The sequence below is a fragment of the Macrobrachium nipponense genome, chromosome 26 (genome assembly GCF_015104395.2).
Source record: "Macrobrachium nipponense isolate FS-2020 chromosome 26, ASM1510439v2, whole genome shotgun sequence".
NCBI classification, from domain to species: Eukaryota; Metazoa; Arthropoda; class Malacostraca; order Decapoda; family Palaemonidae; genus Macrobrachium; species Macrobrachium nipponense.
The window spans coordinates 32,482,703-32,498,835 of NC_087215.1; the positions used below are offsets into that span (position 1 = coordinate 32,482,703).

The window sequence follows — 16,133 nt, forward strand, 5'->3', positions numbered from 1 at the left end:
AAGAGATTCCTGAGGTTCGAGAGCCCCCTCACCACGTCAAGGTGGTCCCAAAATGAGGGGGACATGCCCCGTGACCTGGTATAGATGCCATTAGTCCCTGGATCTCACAAGTGTAATTTTAATTCTACCGGTTTCCAGCTTGGCGCTAGTAAATCCTAATGTTAAGACCGAAGGTTTGTTTCGTGTATGAACAAATAAAGATTATTATTATTATTATTATCACACAACAGTGCCCTAAGGAAGAACAAGCAGAAGTCCAGATGGACTTCTAATAGAAGGCCTTGGCCTTACCCTTCTTACTAATCCTACACAGAGGAGGAGTTTGGAGAGGAGGAGGCCTAAGATGGGTGTGGCAAGGCTAAAAAGGCAATGAGGAATACAAAAATGATCCTGAAAACTGATGTGAATACTTGTCCCTTTTCCGTAGCACTACTTGTTTGCTTTCAGCTCTTAGGGACTGATGGAAACAAGAATGGAAGATGTCAAAGCACCTGCCAGAGGGTTGGCAACTGACAATTTCTGCAACCTGAGGATCCCCTACAGTAGACAAAGTGGCCACAAGGAATGCATAAAAAATAGCAGACAAACACTAGGGAGTCAAGAAAGGCAGCCAGCAATTCACTACCTGGAATATTAAACAGTAGGCAAGATCTTTAGCAGGTACTCAAAAGACACCAACTATGAGTACTAGCATCCTCTACCTCAGACAAGATACGATGACTGGGTTTATCACATATAGGGGAACTAACCCTCCCAAGAGGGGTAATGAGCCCAGAGCAGAAGGATGGGGAATGGCAACTGGGGAAAATTAGGAGTTAGAAGGGTTTGGCAACATCAGCAGGGGTGTTAGCCACAAAACAAACAGGCAAATGCTTCTTGTCTTTCTCCTATCACCATACTTTTGACCATTAAGCTGACCAGGAAGGTAAACATCTTACAGGAAAGACAAGAGTGCAGTCCTTACACCTAGAGTAGGAACAAATCTTGTGTGGATCCACCAAATAGGGAGACATAAAGGAAATGCAACGTTGTCCACAGACACCTGTATCTGCATTGGAAAAGTTTTCCTCCCTTCTGAGAAAAACAAGGGCAAGGAACATACACAAACAAAATAAAAGAGCAAGTGTATCCTCTCACTCTGGCAACCAAAGAAAAGTGAAGTGGCAAGGTTGTACGAGTGAGACTTTCCCTTCATTCCCAATCTCCATTAGTTAACTACCTTGTTACCAAGTTTAATAACCATTCCAGCTAACCCTAAACTCACTAAATACTGAGCATGTAAGATGAAGAAAGGTGAAGGATTACAAGATACAAAAGGAAATGAATGGCACAGCACAAGGATTATGAACACAGTACCAATATAATAAAAAACAGTGTTAATCATGGAAAGCACTGCAGTGCAAATATCATCCAAGTCACTAAAGAGTGAGAGGAGTGTCACCTTGCGGTCCACTGGAGCCAACTCGCATAAGCTTAGTTGGGGTTTCTTCTTTAGATTAAGGCTGTTTTTTATTAATACAGTTCATGCAATAGTTCAGTAAAGTAAAATTTGAGGTCATTAAAAATGTTTTACCATTCCCAGTTTTATTATTGTTTGACAATCATTATGCAGAGATTCATACTACCTTGATTTGTAGTGGTGATTAACTTTTTAAATCGCGTAGTATCATGCATAAACCTATCACTCTCATGACCTCTTGGAGCTAATCTACAATGGGGGTTTACTTTAAAAAAAATATAAAAATTCAACAAAGTTGCCTAAATAAATCTCAATGTAGTACTCCATCCAGGTCCCATTTTTACATAAAAGTTTACCTGTCTAAACCTAGCATTCATTTTCAACTTACACAAAACTGAATCCTAGTTCATGGCAGAAATCTGCAGTCTGTCTGGATCTGATATGTATATTATCAGGCAGTAAAAGAACTTTGCAAATATCAGTGACAACTTTTTCATGGAAGAACATAAAGCTTTCCTCAATACTTAAACTAAAGGAATGAAATATCAATCATTGCATAGCAAACTTAGCTTGCCACTTCATGAATGCAAGATAAAAATTCCAGCATAACCTTTATGAATGTGAGTGGAAGGAACTGTTGGTGGGATATCCTGAAATGTTTAACAATACAATGGTAAAACAATTTCTAACAATCTCATAATGCACAAAAAATATTTACAAGCAATCATAATCCTCCAGTATATGGAATAAACTCTTTGCATACCATATCTTGAATTTTCTTGCTAGTCACTGGAATTTTATCCAACATTCCTGTTGCTTTAATACAGTGAATTTTTTTTCCAACGCTTACTTATTGGTTGCTTTCCAAATGATACAATTCGGATGAAATATTGTACAGGTACATTCTTTGTTCACATAGCTGCTCAATGCTATTTTACATTCCAGTGAAACCACATGAATCTGAAATAGCATCAACTGTTTTAAGACTACACTGTAAGAGGTGCTCATAAACTATAACCATGACTATGTCCAGACCCTCAAATACAATTTGTGTACCATAGTACAAATATCAAAGTCAACATAATTTGGAAGTTGAAAGAATGACTGATCCATTATATGAAGTCTTACATAAAATGTTAAACCTATTTATAATTCATATAAGTAATTGCAATTTTAGTCAGTTCTGCATTCCTATCAGTCTGCAGAAACGGCAAGATTAACACTGACTGGAGTACTGTACAGGCAGTCATCGGCTTACGACAGGTTTGGCTTCCGATGTTCCAAGGTTATGGCGCTTTTCAATTACATTCACCATAAATTATTTCCAGGGTTACAACGCTCACAATGCCAATCTGACAGAAGAAATATGACTCCAGAAATTGATATTTGAACATTTTATTATGAAAAGGCCAATAAAAATGCAGTTTTTTTTATGATTTTCTGGCTTACAACAATTTTCGGCTTGCAACACGTCTCAAGAACGGAACCAGCGTCGTAAGCTGGGGACTGCCTGTACTGTACTCTCACTAACATCAGCAGGAATGTCAATTAGTGAATTTGATCAAATATGTATTTATAAAGGTACCTATTTATGCAAAAACAAATACAATTTAAGAATTCTAAATTTAAAAGTTATGAAATTTTATCAATAAAATCAATAACAATGATGAAAAACATAATGAGCTTCATGTCAAATATCAAATATATTGGAAGTTTTCCCATACTGTACTTTACACCATATTGCTTGAAGAGACTTGAGATTCAGCTGACAGCACATTTATTTGAAATGATATATGTCTTTGATTAACCTTAAGTAAGAAAACAAGAAATCTTTTACTATATTAATATGACACCCACTAACCAATCAAAAGTGAACAGCTTTCCTCTGACATGTAGTCTAGTAATAAAAAAAATTATGTGCTTAATACAACCTTCTAATACAAATTGGTAGATTTTGATTAGTAACCTAACATTCATTAACAGTTTGTGGATAACCACACCACTCATTAAATTCTGCTGGTCAAACATTAACAATTCTACATGATAAGCAAGCATTTTTCAGCCACATATATGTATAAACTGACCTTAAAACATGGCATTCATTGTCTTCTAGCACAAATCTCATATTCTATCTGTAACACCATCGAAATATCTCATACACATTCATCAAAATGATACAAAAACCTAAAAAATTTCAACAAAGACTAGATTGTTTTCACAAAAAGAAAAAACATACGGTTTCTTACATACATAATGTTTACAAATATATACAACCAATATACAATACTGAGAAAACTGACCAGATTGAGATTAGTATCAGGCCTTACATTGGAAATAACACTTGCTGAAATATCAAATGAAACCTTAAAGAAAAACAGAAGAAATGAATCCCTACAACAGTCATGCAATTACATAATATAGCCATGGGTTGACCCTATCACAGAAAAATGTATTCTATAATGGAGCTTTTCAAGTTATTCTTATACAGCTTTTATAACTTGTTCTCCCTCCCTGGCCACAACTACTTAACTCCCTCTTGATCCAATTTTCACTGCTCATTTGGAACTAATTTGGGAGAGCCATATCTGCATCGAGCTTCAACGAGTTGTTGTTGGACTATTTGACAATGTACTCTAAAAACACTGGCATGAAGTTCAGGAACTGCACCATCGAGAAGGGACTTCAGAGTACTACTGACAGTCTAAACCTTGTACAATTTATAATTTATGATGCATTATACAGTCTTTCCATGTCTATTTTTCCTTCAGGAAAAAATTTATGAGGGAAACTTATCAGTGATGGATAACACTACAGTCAAAAGGTACCTGTTATCACCTTAGCAAGTCTCCAAAACTCCTACTGAAAGTTATAATAAAAATATAGGATTTCTTATTAAACATGTTAGGTCCAGAAGTATTCTCCTGTTATTTTACTAACAGTAGTATTAATGTGCATATACAAAAAATTCTAAATTAACATTTTTTTTATGTTACACAGGTCAAAGTGGAGCTTTTACTTAATTTAAATCTTTATATTAATTCAGAAATAAAATGGGAAACTGTGTTTCTTCATGCTATTATTTCCATCCTACATTTTAGTCATTCTTATGCTTCCATTAAGGCTATACGGAACTGGACTGAAGGGAAGAAATCCTATGATTGTACTCATGTTTGCAGAACCATTAACCATAAGTGTTTAACATTGTTGCCCCCCAAAAAATTCCCAATAACGCTGAAAAAAACCATACCTTACACATTGGATATAATGATTCATTTAAAAATGTAGCATGTACCTGTCCTCTACATACAGTTTTGTTTAAAATTTCAATTCTTAACAAGAGAACCGACTTCATATCTGTTTGGTAAAACTTTTAGTATATGCTGTGTAAAAGGAGTGAAAGTGCAAGGTGAAAAGAAGCTTGGCTTAATTTCAATCATTTTCTACTTTTCCCCACTTTTATGTAAAGATTTAAACCATTAACCATTTTACATATACCTATTCCTCACCTGTCTATTCATGTTACATTTAAAAATCAGGAAACTATGCAAAACTACAGTAAATATCTGACATCAACTTCAAACAAATTATCACAACTGAAGAGGAAATCAAGTTGAGAAACAGCTCCAATGGCTTTGCTAAGAGCCATTCAATCCAAACTTAACCTCTCATATGGCATCTATTATGGATTGTATTTTTCACACAAGAGTTCACATCTCTATGGGAGGTCTAGAAACTAGACATTTTCTTAAAAGCTAATATTCTGCCAATTATAAAAATTATGCCGGAATTATAATTTTTTTTTTTGTACTTAGGTACGTATTTCTGAAAATTCTTCAGAGCCCTTATCATCAACTTTAAAATTAAAATTTAATATCAAAATCAAGATTTTATGGATACTATACTGTAATTTAATATTCATCTCCCAAACAAATATACCTCAGGACAAAATATAATTTTTCAATTGTGTGTAAAGAATACAGATTCAAAAACTGGTAACATACTCAAGCTTTGAGGAACAAATTCTAGATACACTGCAATAAATTCACAGGGAATTCTCCTGGAACCCTTTTGTACTTATAATGCACAATAAATAGAAGAAAACCAAATGAAGTGGGAAGAGTACTGAACAGAAGTCAAAACCATATAACGTACGGTTATTCATACAAGGAGTTTACGTAGTGAAGTGAGGGAAAACTTAGTAGAAGAAATTAAAACTAATAAACTATACAATAACAAATTTTGGCACAGAATCAACTTCATGGTGCTTCAAGTCACTTGCCACACAACTTGAGCATCACTTGCATTCAGTGAAACGCAATTCCCTAGGCCCCTTTTCAAGTGTTAATTGTGCCTGCACAGAATAAAACAAGCTGGGAAAACTCTATGATGAACTCGCTGAACATCCACATGCATGACAAACAATCTGTAATCCTCCCAGTGGACAATCCATTTAAGGAGATTGATCCTTTTCCTTCAGAGGCCCAGGAAACTGACTTACACTGAGTAATACTCAAATGAGAAACATAAAGACTTATATCTACAGTACCTAGTTTTGATGTAATACAGACTGCACAGTCTTAATAGGAAACTGTACACTCCAACGGCCTAAAAGTCTTCATTAAGAGAGTTAGTACTACAATTGCACTAGGCTACCGTACCTTTATCTACATACATTATATCTTAAACTTGGAATACAGTAGTATATAGAAAAGGTTAGGCAAAACCATAAATTAAACTAGTTAACATGCTGCTAAGCTTAGCTATACAAGGGAAGGTTAGGCTGGAATGACTCAGCACATCTGAAGTTGGTAGTGTACGAGGCTGAACCACAACAAAAAAAACCTGTTAAGACTTCAAATCAACCTAAACCAACAGGAATGATAATTTTTAAAAAAACCTGTTCTCGTGAACTTCTTCTAAGAGGCTATGTACTTACCTAGTGACTAATATAAAGATATTTGGACAGGTTTAGGTGAAAGCAACGATGCTTGGGAATTCTGTAGTAAGAAATGCAATCCACTGGATTTCACATTATAAAAGCTAAATAGTGTTCACATTTCATTGCATAGTGTAAGGGAATAATATTGTTGCCCATTCAAAGCTCATAACAAGAACAACAACATGCAGTGAGTGTAATGGTAACCTCTACATTCCCCAGTTATTAGGTGACTGACCCTTTGCATCTTCAATACGGCCATCAAAACAACAACAGTGCCGTAGCATTGTCACCCTAGTCAGCTGTTCATTCCTTTTAAGGTTTAATCTGGCATCTCAAACTCTTGAATTTTTATAAATCAGGAAAAAATATTTTTTTGGAGATTAAGTTAACAAAACTATTTACTTACAGGTTAGCATAAGTATATTACATGTACATACTGCACAACCATTGTCAACAACACACACCTAAGGAATGCCCTTACCTTCCAAACATGAATAAGTACACGTAAGTGTATGTCGACTATGTAGGTCAAGCCCAGTGTGCTACTGTTCATTCAATGGAAACCCCTCCAATAAATAAAATGGAATGGATATCTCTGAATACCTATGAAATATATTTTTAAGAAATATATTTTTAAGAACTGGAAACATTAGTAAAATGTCCAATAGAACCTGAATAATTCTAGGATATATACACCTGATGATACCTAACATAATCTGGCAACATTATTAAACTTGATTTTGGAGTAGAAATTGATTCACTGACTTGCAATGGGGAAATATCAACAAAATGTCAAACTTTATTATGAAGTCCAGTACTTAAACTATACCACAGAATACTGTATATTTTTGGATGCTTAAAAGGCTCCCTGGAGGAAAAGAAAATGTTAGCCACCAAATATGCAAACTGAGGCTTTGAAAAGTTTTCTTTCCAACAAAATTTATGAGCTCAACAAGAAAACTTACTGTAAAACCGCTACATTTTACTTCAGAAGAGAGACCTGCTTTGCACACTTCAACTTGAAGAACATTCCAAACAGAAGTAACTATGTACTCAAACAGCTCCACACATTCTCCTTTCACTGTAAACTGAGCCAGATTTAACCATAAAAAGATTGCAGTGTCAATCTATGAGTTCATTATGCATTCTTTTGCTGGAATCACATAACAATATCACTTCTATAAAAAATGGGCTCTAATATAGCAGGTCACCTTTAGTCAACAGCATGCTGGATAAGTAATTCTCCAATAGTATGTGCCTGACTTTCAGGCTATAATACTAAGTAATGAAAAGGCCCTCACTACTCTTACTTACATGGCTAGATTAATATTTTTTCAACAAAAACCTCCAACGAGTCACTGACAAAAAGTGTACTGCCAACTTAACATGCCCAAGTTACAAATTAATAAATGACTTTATTCTCTGACTCACTACTTTTGTTTTTGGGTAATGGAGGGAGGCAGAAGTGATTATATTTACAATACAATGGTTATGAATGAGAAGAAAGTAATGATGTCTCAATACGTTTACCTCAAACTGTCAAAACATGTTTGCTAAATTGTATGACCCATCTATCAAGCAATATATATATATATATATGAGAGAGAGAGAGAGAGAGAGAGAGAGAGAGAGAGAGAGAGAGAGAGAGAGAGAGAGAGAGAGAGAGAGAGAGAGAGACCTTAGTTATACACTTAAACACAGGTTGTATCATCATAAGAAAACAAATAAATTTTTCTTTACGCGACAGAATTGGCCCGTGGAAGCTTAACTCTCATTTACAAAATAAATATAAAAATAGTGCACATTATTTTGAGCTATTTTTACTTTTCTTCTTCCATTCGAATTAAGAGTGCCAGAAGTTGGGTTGCTCCTCGTTCCTTGGTGACCCACTCTATGGTATCGGGCTGAAGATGAGGATCAGGATTTGTATGGCTGTTTGTTGTTTCGTGGTGATTGGGCGTCCACGCCACTGAGGGGGAACCTACTTTGTAAGACCCTGGTTTCACAGCTACCTGTAGCACAACTTGCACCTGCACTCTTTTGCGAGTGCATGGATCAACATACCTGCGATTCAAAAGAAACAAATGTCAAAGTATGATACCACTTTCATAACTGCAAAGAAATGGGGTTTAACCACACAACTAAGTCACATTTCTTAAGCTCTCATACAACTAGTCCAAAACAAGAAGTGTAAACTGGCACAAAATAAAGAAGTTGAACAGCTAGGTAAGAAAAGTAGTAAACTAGAGCTGATAGCGATGCAACAGCTGAGAATGCAGCAAAAAACTTTTACTACAAATCTACACTAAACCATGGAAAGGGTAATGAAAGTGGTAAGACATTAACAGGAGAGCTACATGCCTCAAAGATTAGCAAATAATTAGACCATGCAAAACGATACTTGTTTTTAATGAATTATTCTGCTTTTTATCTAATGTTTTCATCATCACCAAAGTGGCTTTTTTCTCACTTTTCCCTAAATGAGATTACACAAATTGAGAATTCTCTTTACTCTGTCCTATGCACTTACTGAATGAACTCCCATATGTACTGGACCTTCATCTATTCTCTTTTTCACTGATTTCTTGAGCCTTCCTAGAGCCCTTTACCTAGTAAAGCTTTCATAATTTCCACTTTCCAAACCACAAAAAACTTCATTGACTAGCAAATTACATAAGGCTTTACTCTTGCAAATTCAAATGTTCTAATAAACTGTGTTTCTATGAACACACACTTAGCTGAATGACAAAATGTTTTCAGAAATATTTTCTCAAATACAGCAGTTAATTACACAGAGAAAACTACACACAGCACATTTTTTTTTAATTCAACTTTTTCAACAAAAATTTTAATCAAACAAAATGTGGAAACCAGTGAAGCATCATGTTTTCCATAATTAATTTGCTTCTATACACTGCTAATCAGTTAACCACTGAAGACTTTCTACAATCATAAAAGGTATATGGTAATACCTCAATCTTACGCAATTCAAGTTGCGTGAATTCACAATACATATTATTTGTGGATTCAGATGCAGATGCAGATATTTGATGACCCTACCCTCGCGGATGCGGATACGGATATAATTTAGATGTTTAATTGTCAGAGACAATTTTCTGCCAAATAACTCAAAATTGTATTACCACATAATATTTGATGTACTAACTGAAAGTAGAAACATAAGTAATACTCATGTAAGTGTGTGATCACTTTAATGTAAACGTACAAACAGTAACAACGATACACAGACGTTTTAGTTATCTTAGCACAAGTTTATTTCATGCTCATTGCATGATAAGGGTAAAAAAACTCAAAGCCATTCTTTGCATGAGAGAGAGAGAGAGAGAGAGAGAGAGAGAGAGAGAGAGAGAGAGAGAGAGAGAGAGATATTGATTTTTCTGTAATATGCAATATCCAGCCTTTATGATTGCAACTGCTGTAAATGACATGAATTAATTAAACAAATACAGTGGAACCCCAATATTCGTGGGGGATGCGGACCAGACCCCCCAAAGTATTTCTAAAAATACCATCCTACATCAAATATACATTAACATATCATCCTATTAGTGTACATATTAATCTTTGAAATATTATTAATACTATGTTTAAAAGTACTAAATCTTACATTTTATGGTTAAAAATATATGTACGTACTGTATGACTTAAGTTACGTATGTATGAAAATAATCCAGTCCCCCCATAAGTATTTCCCCTGTACTCAAAATGACGTTTTAATAGCCAATTTGAGTACAGAAGAATAGTCAGTAATAAGAATAGAGAAACTCCTATACAAAATAAATGCAGTTGAAATAGATATTTTCAATAAAACCTGTATTATTATTATTTTTTTTTCTGGCAGAAGCCCCTTTTTAAACAGGTACTGTTGAAAGATATTGCTGCACCTGCCAAGTTGATTTTGTAGACAGTTTTCTCTGTCTTCCTTATGACAGCTTCCTCTTGGTTAATGCAACTGCTATGTAACGGGCCAATTCCGGGCATGTTTGGTGTAGTGAAATTTGGGGAGTATGTAATGTCCATATGGTTCAATTGTAAGACTATAATCAAACACAGCCTTTTGGGCCACTAAGGTGTTGGCCACGTTTAGCCGGGATTCTCCACACAGTTGCCACAATTCTATAAATACGCCTCGACAGTGATGACAAAATGTCTCTGATATTTTTTTACATTAACTAAATATATGGTAATTACTATGTCTTATAATAAAACTTCATATGTTTAAGAATTACATAAGGTTTTGATGGGAAAATTAATATTATTAAAAATGTTTTCCTGAGATTTGACAACACCACTGTGCTGGATTTGTGCTCCGCTGCCACCTCAGCCTGACAAGGTCATTCTGTGTCACTGTCACAGACGCAACATGGAAACATCTCCCACTTCTCACTGCCCCAACCTGCACAGTCAAGGGAAGGAAATAATTTATAACGTGAATCACTACTTTTTAGATGAAAAGGCCTATGGAAGACCTTTGTTACCATCCACTCAAGCCCTTGCTCAGACAGCCAAAGCCACCAAAGTAAGTGAAAGGACAGTTAGAAGGATTTGCAGCAAAGCAAATCAAGAATGGGGGCCAGAGGCTGAAAACAAGAAACCTGTCTTCTATTCACTGACAAAAACTCAGCCTGCAACGGTTACAAATTTTGATGACTTCGATAAGTGTATCCTAAGAAGAACTGTATTATAATTTTACGAAAGAAATGAAATCCCTACACTCTACAAAGTCATGGAAGAGCTAAGAAAGAAAATATTTTACAATGGTAGCATTGAGTCACTTTGAAGAGTTCTGTTGCAGATTGCCTTTCGATTTTCGTAAGTTGATGGCCGCAAGTTCCTTATGGAATGAAGTGATGTTGCTGTTGCTCGCACAAGATTTCTCAGAGAGATGTGGCAAGTCAGACAGTTGTTCGAAAACTTGTTTTCCTTGACGAAACCTGGGTTAATCAGAATTATCATGTTGCAAAATGTTGGACTGACATGGTGTCCAAACAAGCAACAGGAGTAAAGCCGCCCATGGGAAAAGGAAATCGCCTCATCATTCTTCATGCAGGAACGAAAGAAGGCTTTATCAAGAATGCTGAATTATTTATTCAAGCAAAAAAAAATGATGGTGATTATCACAATCAGATGAATGCTGCAGTTTTCAAGCAATGGTTTAAAACGCAGTTACTTAACATTGCCCCGAAGTCTGTAATTGTGATGGACAATGCATCTTGCCCCACCACTCGATGGTGGTTGAAAAAAAACCTACATCATCTTGGAGAAACAAAGCAATAAAGGACTGGCTGATAAAGAACAGTGCACATCCACGTGACGGCATGCTGAAAGTGGAGCTTTATGACCTCGCCAAAAATGACAAATTTTTTAATCAATTTCTGTTTTTCATAGCTAACAAACCTGAGGTCTCAACGATAGGATATTTCCAAGTGCAAAGTGCAAGCTGTTAACTGGTTAAAAACAATCAAAGATTGTAGGCAAGGAATCTATGATATCTGGCAACTCCTGCGCATATGAGGTGATAGCTGGTCAGAGACAGCACACTACCTTGTGGCGTCTTGAGTCTTTTCCCAACCCAGGAACTACAACAGAGAGAGGGGCGGCTAGAGGTGGCCAGTAAACATTAAGACCTCAGGTTTGTTAGCCATGAAAAATACAAATTGATTAAAAAAAATTGTCCTTTGTTCATATGCAGAAAAAACCTTCGGTCTTAACAACAGGATAAACTTATACTTGGTGGGAGGTACAAGTATCCTAAACCAGCTGGGAGTTAGGCCACCTGACCACCCCTCTTAAAAGAATGAGTTCTAGAGAAGGTGGTCTCATGCCCGTGAGCATATAAATAATCAGATATCTAACAACTCAGCCATCTGGGTTGAAGTACCACAGAGAATTCTGACTGTTCAAGTAACAAACCCTATCCTCACAGGGGTTTGTTACCACTCCTCACTCCCCCTTGCTGTAGAAAGAGTATTTGCTACTGAATAGAGGGTTTGGTGTTTCCAAGATCATAAAACACACCAACTTTCACTATGGCTACCTTACTCACCTGTATCAGACCAGTCCAGCATATGACGTGTCTATTCCTCAACCCGCCTGTAGCAGAAGAAAAGAAAAAAGAAAAAGGAGACCAGCCAACTCACTCATTCTCTCTTCCACACAATCATAGGTAAGATACAAAATACCCTATTAAGGGTAATGGATGAATTATACAACTTGTTGGGCAGCCACCACAGGGCCTATGGAAAACATGTCCAAGGATCTGTGAGCAACATCTTTCAATTAAAAAGAAGTGAAAGTGGACTGGCACAACCAGGAACCAGCGCTCAAAATTCTATGAACACCAAAATTTTTCTTAAATACCAGAGTAGAACTTATACCTCTGACATCATGTGCTCTAGCCCGCATAGACTCAGCGTGAGAACCATCAGGTGAGAAATAAGCTTGCTTAATCGCCTCACATATCCAGAATGAAGCAGTGTTCTTGGAAACCTCTTTTCCAGAACGACTGGTGCTGACAAAAAGTCTACGACATCTAGCTCTTAGATGACGAGTCCATTTAAGGTAACATCTTATGACTCTGACTGGACAAAGTAAGAGCTCCTATGGATCATTGTCCACAGTCATTCAATGATGGAGTGGAAAAGGAGGCAAATCTGTCGTCATGTACCGAGGGATTTTGGGTCTTGGCCATGAATTCCAGGACAAACTCAAAGGTCACCGACCCCAACATCTGGTATGTTTCACATCATAACTTAGGCCATGAAGCTCCTTCACTCTCTTCGAAGAAGCCAAGGCCAACAGTAAAACTGTCTTTAGCACTAGATCTCTGTCAGACAAACGACACAAGAGCTCAAACGGAGCTCAAGTGAGGCTTCTCAGGACAAGTGAAACATCCCATGCCAGAGGCTTGAGTTCCCTTGGAGAACAGGTTTGTTTGAAACCCCTGAAGAACATGGAAATCTTCCAAAATGAAGAGATGTCTATACCTTTCAGGCATAACACCAACCCTAGTGCTGCTCTCTTTAGCCTCTTGAACCGAGGTAGAATAAGAGGATGATGACCCTCTCTTTCATTTGCCCTGAGGTGAACGATAAAAAAATAAAATCTGCTACCCCCTTGGTCCTGCCTGAACCTGAGGCGGCTTTCTCTTTGAACATTTGGAGTGATGAGTCCCCTGTTTAACTCGTACGAAAAACCCTCACTTTTGTTCAAAACAGTTAGACTGTCCCTTTTGCCCATTCCCTAAGTTAAATATTGTGCTTGTAATGGAGGTACTTTTCTTTTCTTAACAGGTTAATCTGGAACATTATTATGTCCACCCTTTCGCCTCTTTTCCCATAATGTTCGCTTTATTGGCCAAAATCCCCTTGGTTTGCCTTTCTCCTCCTCCTCCACACTGCTTCCTGGTTGAGGACAAATCCCCTTGCTCAGAGGAAGATACTTGATAGTTTCCATCCAAAATAAGAGACAGGGATTTCTTTACCGACTGGCTGAAAATTCCTTTCTACATTTTAAGGTTGACAATAGAAGTTTGTTGCCCAACAGAGGGAATCTCTCTTGGAACCCCTGCCAGAATACAGGAACAGAAGGATCCAGTGAACCACTCTGCTTGAGGGTCCACAAAGGATGCCAACCCTAAGGTCATGCCTGGAGATTTCAAGAACTCGAATGTGAAACCTCAATTAACCTGTTCAGAACTGACCAGATCAGGGGCAAAACGGAGGGGGGGAAGGGAATAAATCTTGAGATTGTTCCCATAAGGGTTTAGGTTAAGAAGACTGTCTCTTGCTAGTGCAAGAGGATCTGGGAGCCACTAAACAGATAAATATCCCCTAAGGTTTTTCTGGTTGAATTAAAGTTGAGAAGAGGGTCTAACATAGGCCCTTCTCCTCAGACCTGAAAAAGCCTTCAATGCCCACGGACCTTCTTTTGATTTGCAAAAGACCACTACTGTGCCCTCCAGGATTTTCTTGGTTCTTGATGACTCACGGTCCTTGTCAGGCTACCTACCAATTCCTTCCTTTGCCTCTCGAATATGGTAACCTAGCAGGAGAAAGCTCCACCCCTGTTGGTTTGATTCTCGCCTACTTGGGTGTTCGTTTAATTCCACTGGTTCAAAGGAATGCAGTGATGACGTATGACACCAGGCCCCCCTGTTTGTTCACATATTGGCAACCACCATGGTGTTTGTCATACTGTTAGAATTTATCTAACTTCAAATATCAATTTTTAAGGCAAAGTCTTTATAATATCTTCAACTTAACCTGCACCATTTATCCCAGAACAATTTCTTCTTTTGGCTTCGAAATTTTCTTGATTAAGCGACTTAATTAAATTCACTTTTTTTGATCGGTGCAAAAAAAAAAAAAGAATCACCCTGTTTCTTCTGTCCGACAGGTACCACAAGACCTCACTCTCCTTGTCGGATCAAAACAGTCAACAAATCTCCGTTTTTCATTTTGTTCGGCTTGTGTTCCGAAACTCAATGTCGTTAACAAGACGTTTGAAACTCATTAAATAGATTGGCAAGCGCAAAATAACACTTCTTTCCTTTTCTAAGGAATAACATTTTAACCATTAAATTAAATTCTTAATTTAATTCAATTAGCAATATCCAAAAAGGGAAAGTTAAGAATTTGTTACTAATTTAATTTATTCAAACAAACGGCAATCATTCAGTTTACTTTCCGTCCATAAACGAACACCAGAAATGGGGACAAAAAGTAAGAAACAAACGAACTAGTCAATTCGACTATTCTCCCACGAATGAAATTACCATTCTCCAATCAACTATTTCTATAATACATCAGAACTACCAAATGACCTTCCACTTTCTCCCAAAACTCCTTCAGCCCCAGGAAAGCCACCTTCAGCTCCAAAATGTTGATGCGAAGAAGCTTGTCTTCCGCACTCCAAATGCCTGACGTAAGGAGGTCTCCCAGATGAACTTCCCAACCCGAAATGGAGGCATCTGAAAACAGAAGTCCGGAGGGGGAGAACGTAGAGGAATTTCAACCGAGATATTCTGGTTGTCCACCCACCAATGAAGGTCTTGCCTCACTTCTTCGGACAGAGGGACTCTCTGTAGAGGAGAATCTCCCGCCGGGGACCAGAGATCTTTCAGTCTCCACTACAAAGATCGAAGATGAAGACGCCAGCTTCTCCAGTGAAGACAAAATCCTCAGGAGGACCTGCCACTGGTGTGCAGTCTGTTCGAGTTAAGACAAGAACTGTGCTACTAACCACAACTTGTCTAACCCATGGTCCAACGGATAAACCCTCGATGCTGCTGATCTATAACCATACCTAGGTAAAGAGCTTTCTGTCTGGGAACCAGGTTCGACTTCTCTAGGTTGATCAATATGCCAGCTCCTGACAAAACTGAAGAAGATGATCTCTGTCCTGAAGCAGTTTCCCCCTGGAGCTTGCTAATACCACCCAGTCGTCAAGGTACCTTAGTAGGCAAATGGTCAACCCGAAGCACAGGACCTTGAACTGGAAGATCTTCTCTCCCAGAGTGAAGCTAAGAAACTTTCTGAACGAAGGGCGAATAGGGATTTGGAAGTAAGCATCCTTTAAGTCTATCAACAGCAAGAAGTCATTGTCCCTTGTTGCTGCCAACACTGTTCAAGGCTTCTCCATCTTGAACCTTGTCTTCCTGACAAAATGATTCAAGGTGGAAAGGTCGATTACTGGTCTCCAGTTGCCTGTTGC

General features: G+C 37.5%; 1 protein-coding gene across 1 annotated transcript in view; it reads right to left on the reverse strand.

Annotated features, from left to right (window-relative positions):
- Positions 1-1,567: 1,567 nt before the first annotated feature.
- Positions 1,568-16,133, reverse strand: part of LOC135200161 (neuralized-like protein 4) — a 304,677-nt gene continuing 290,111 nt past the window's right edge. The window contains exon 27 of the mRNA XM_064228519.1: positions 1,568-8,462. Coding sequence (XP_064084589.1) covers positions 8,219-8,462 — 244 coding nt within the window. The 3' untranslated portion in view covers positions 1,568-8,218. The remainder of the gene's footprint in view (positions 8,463-16,133) is intronic.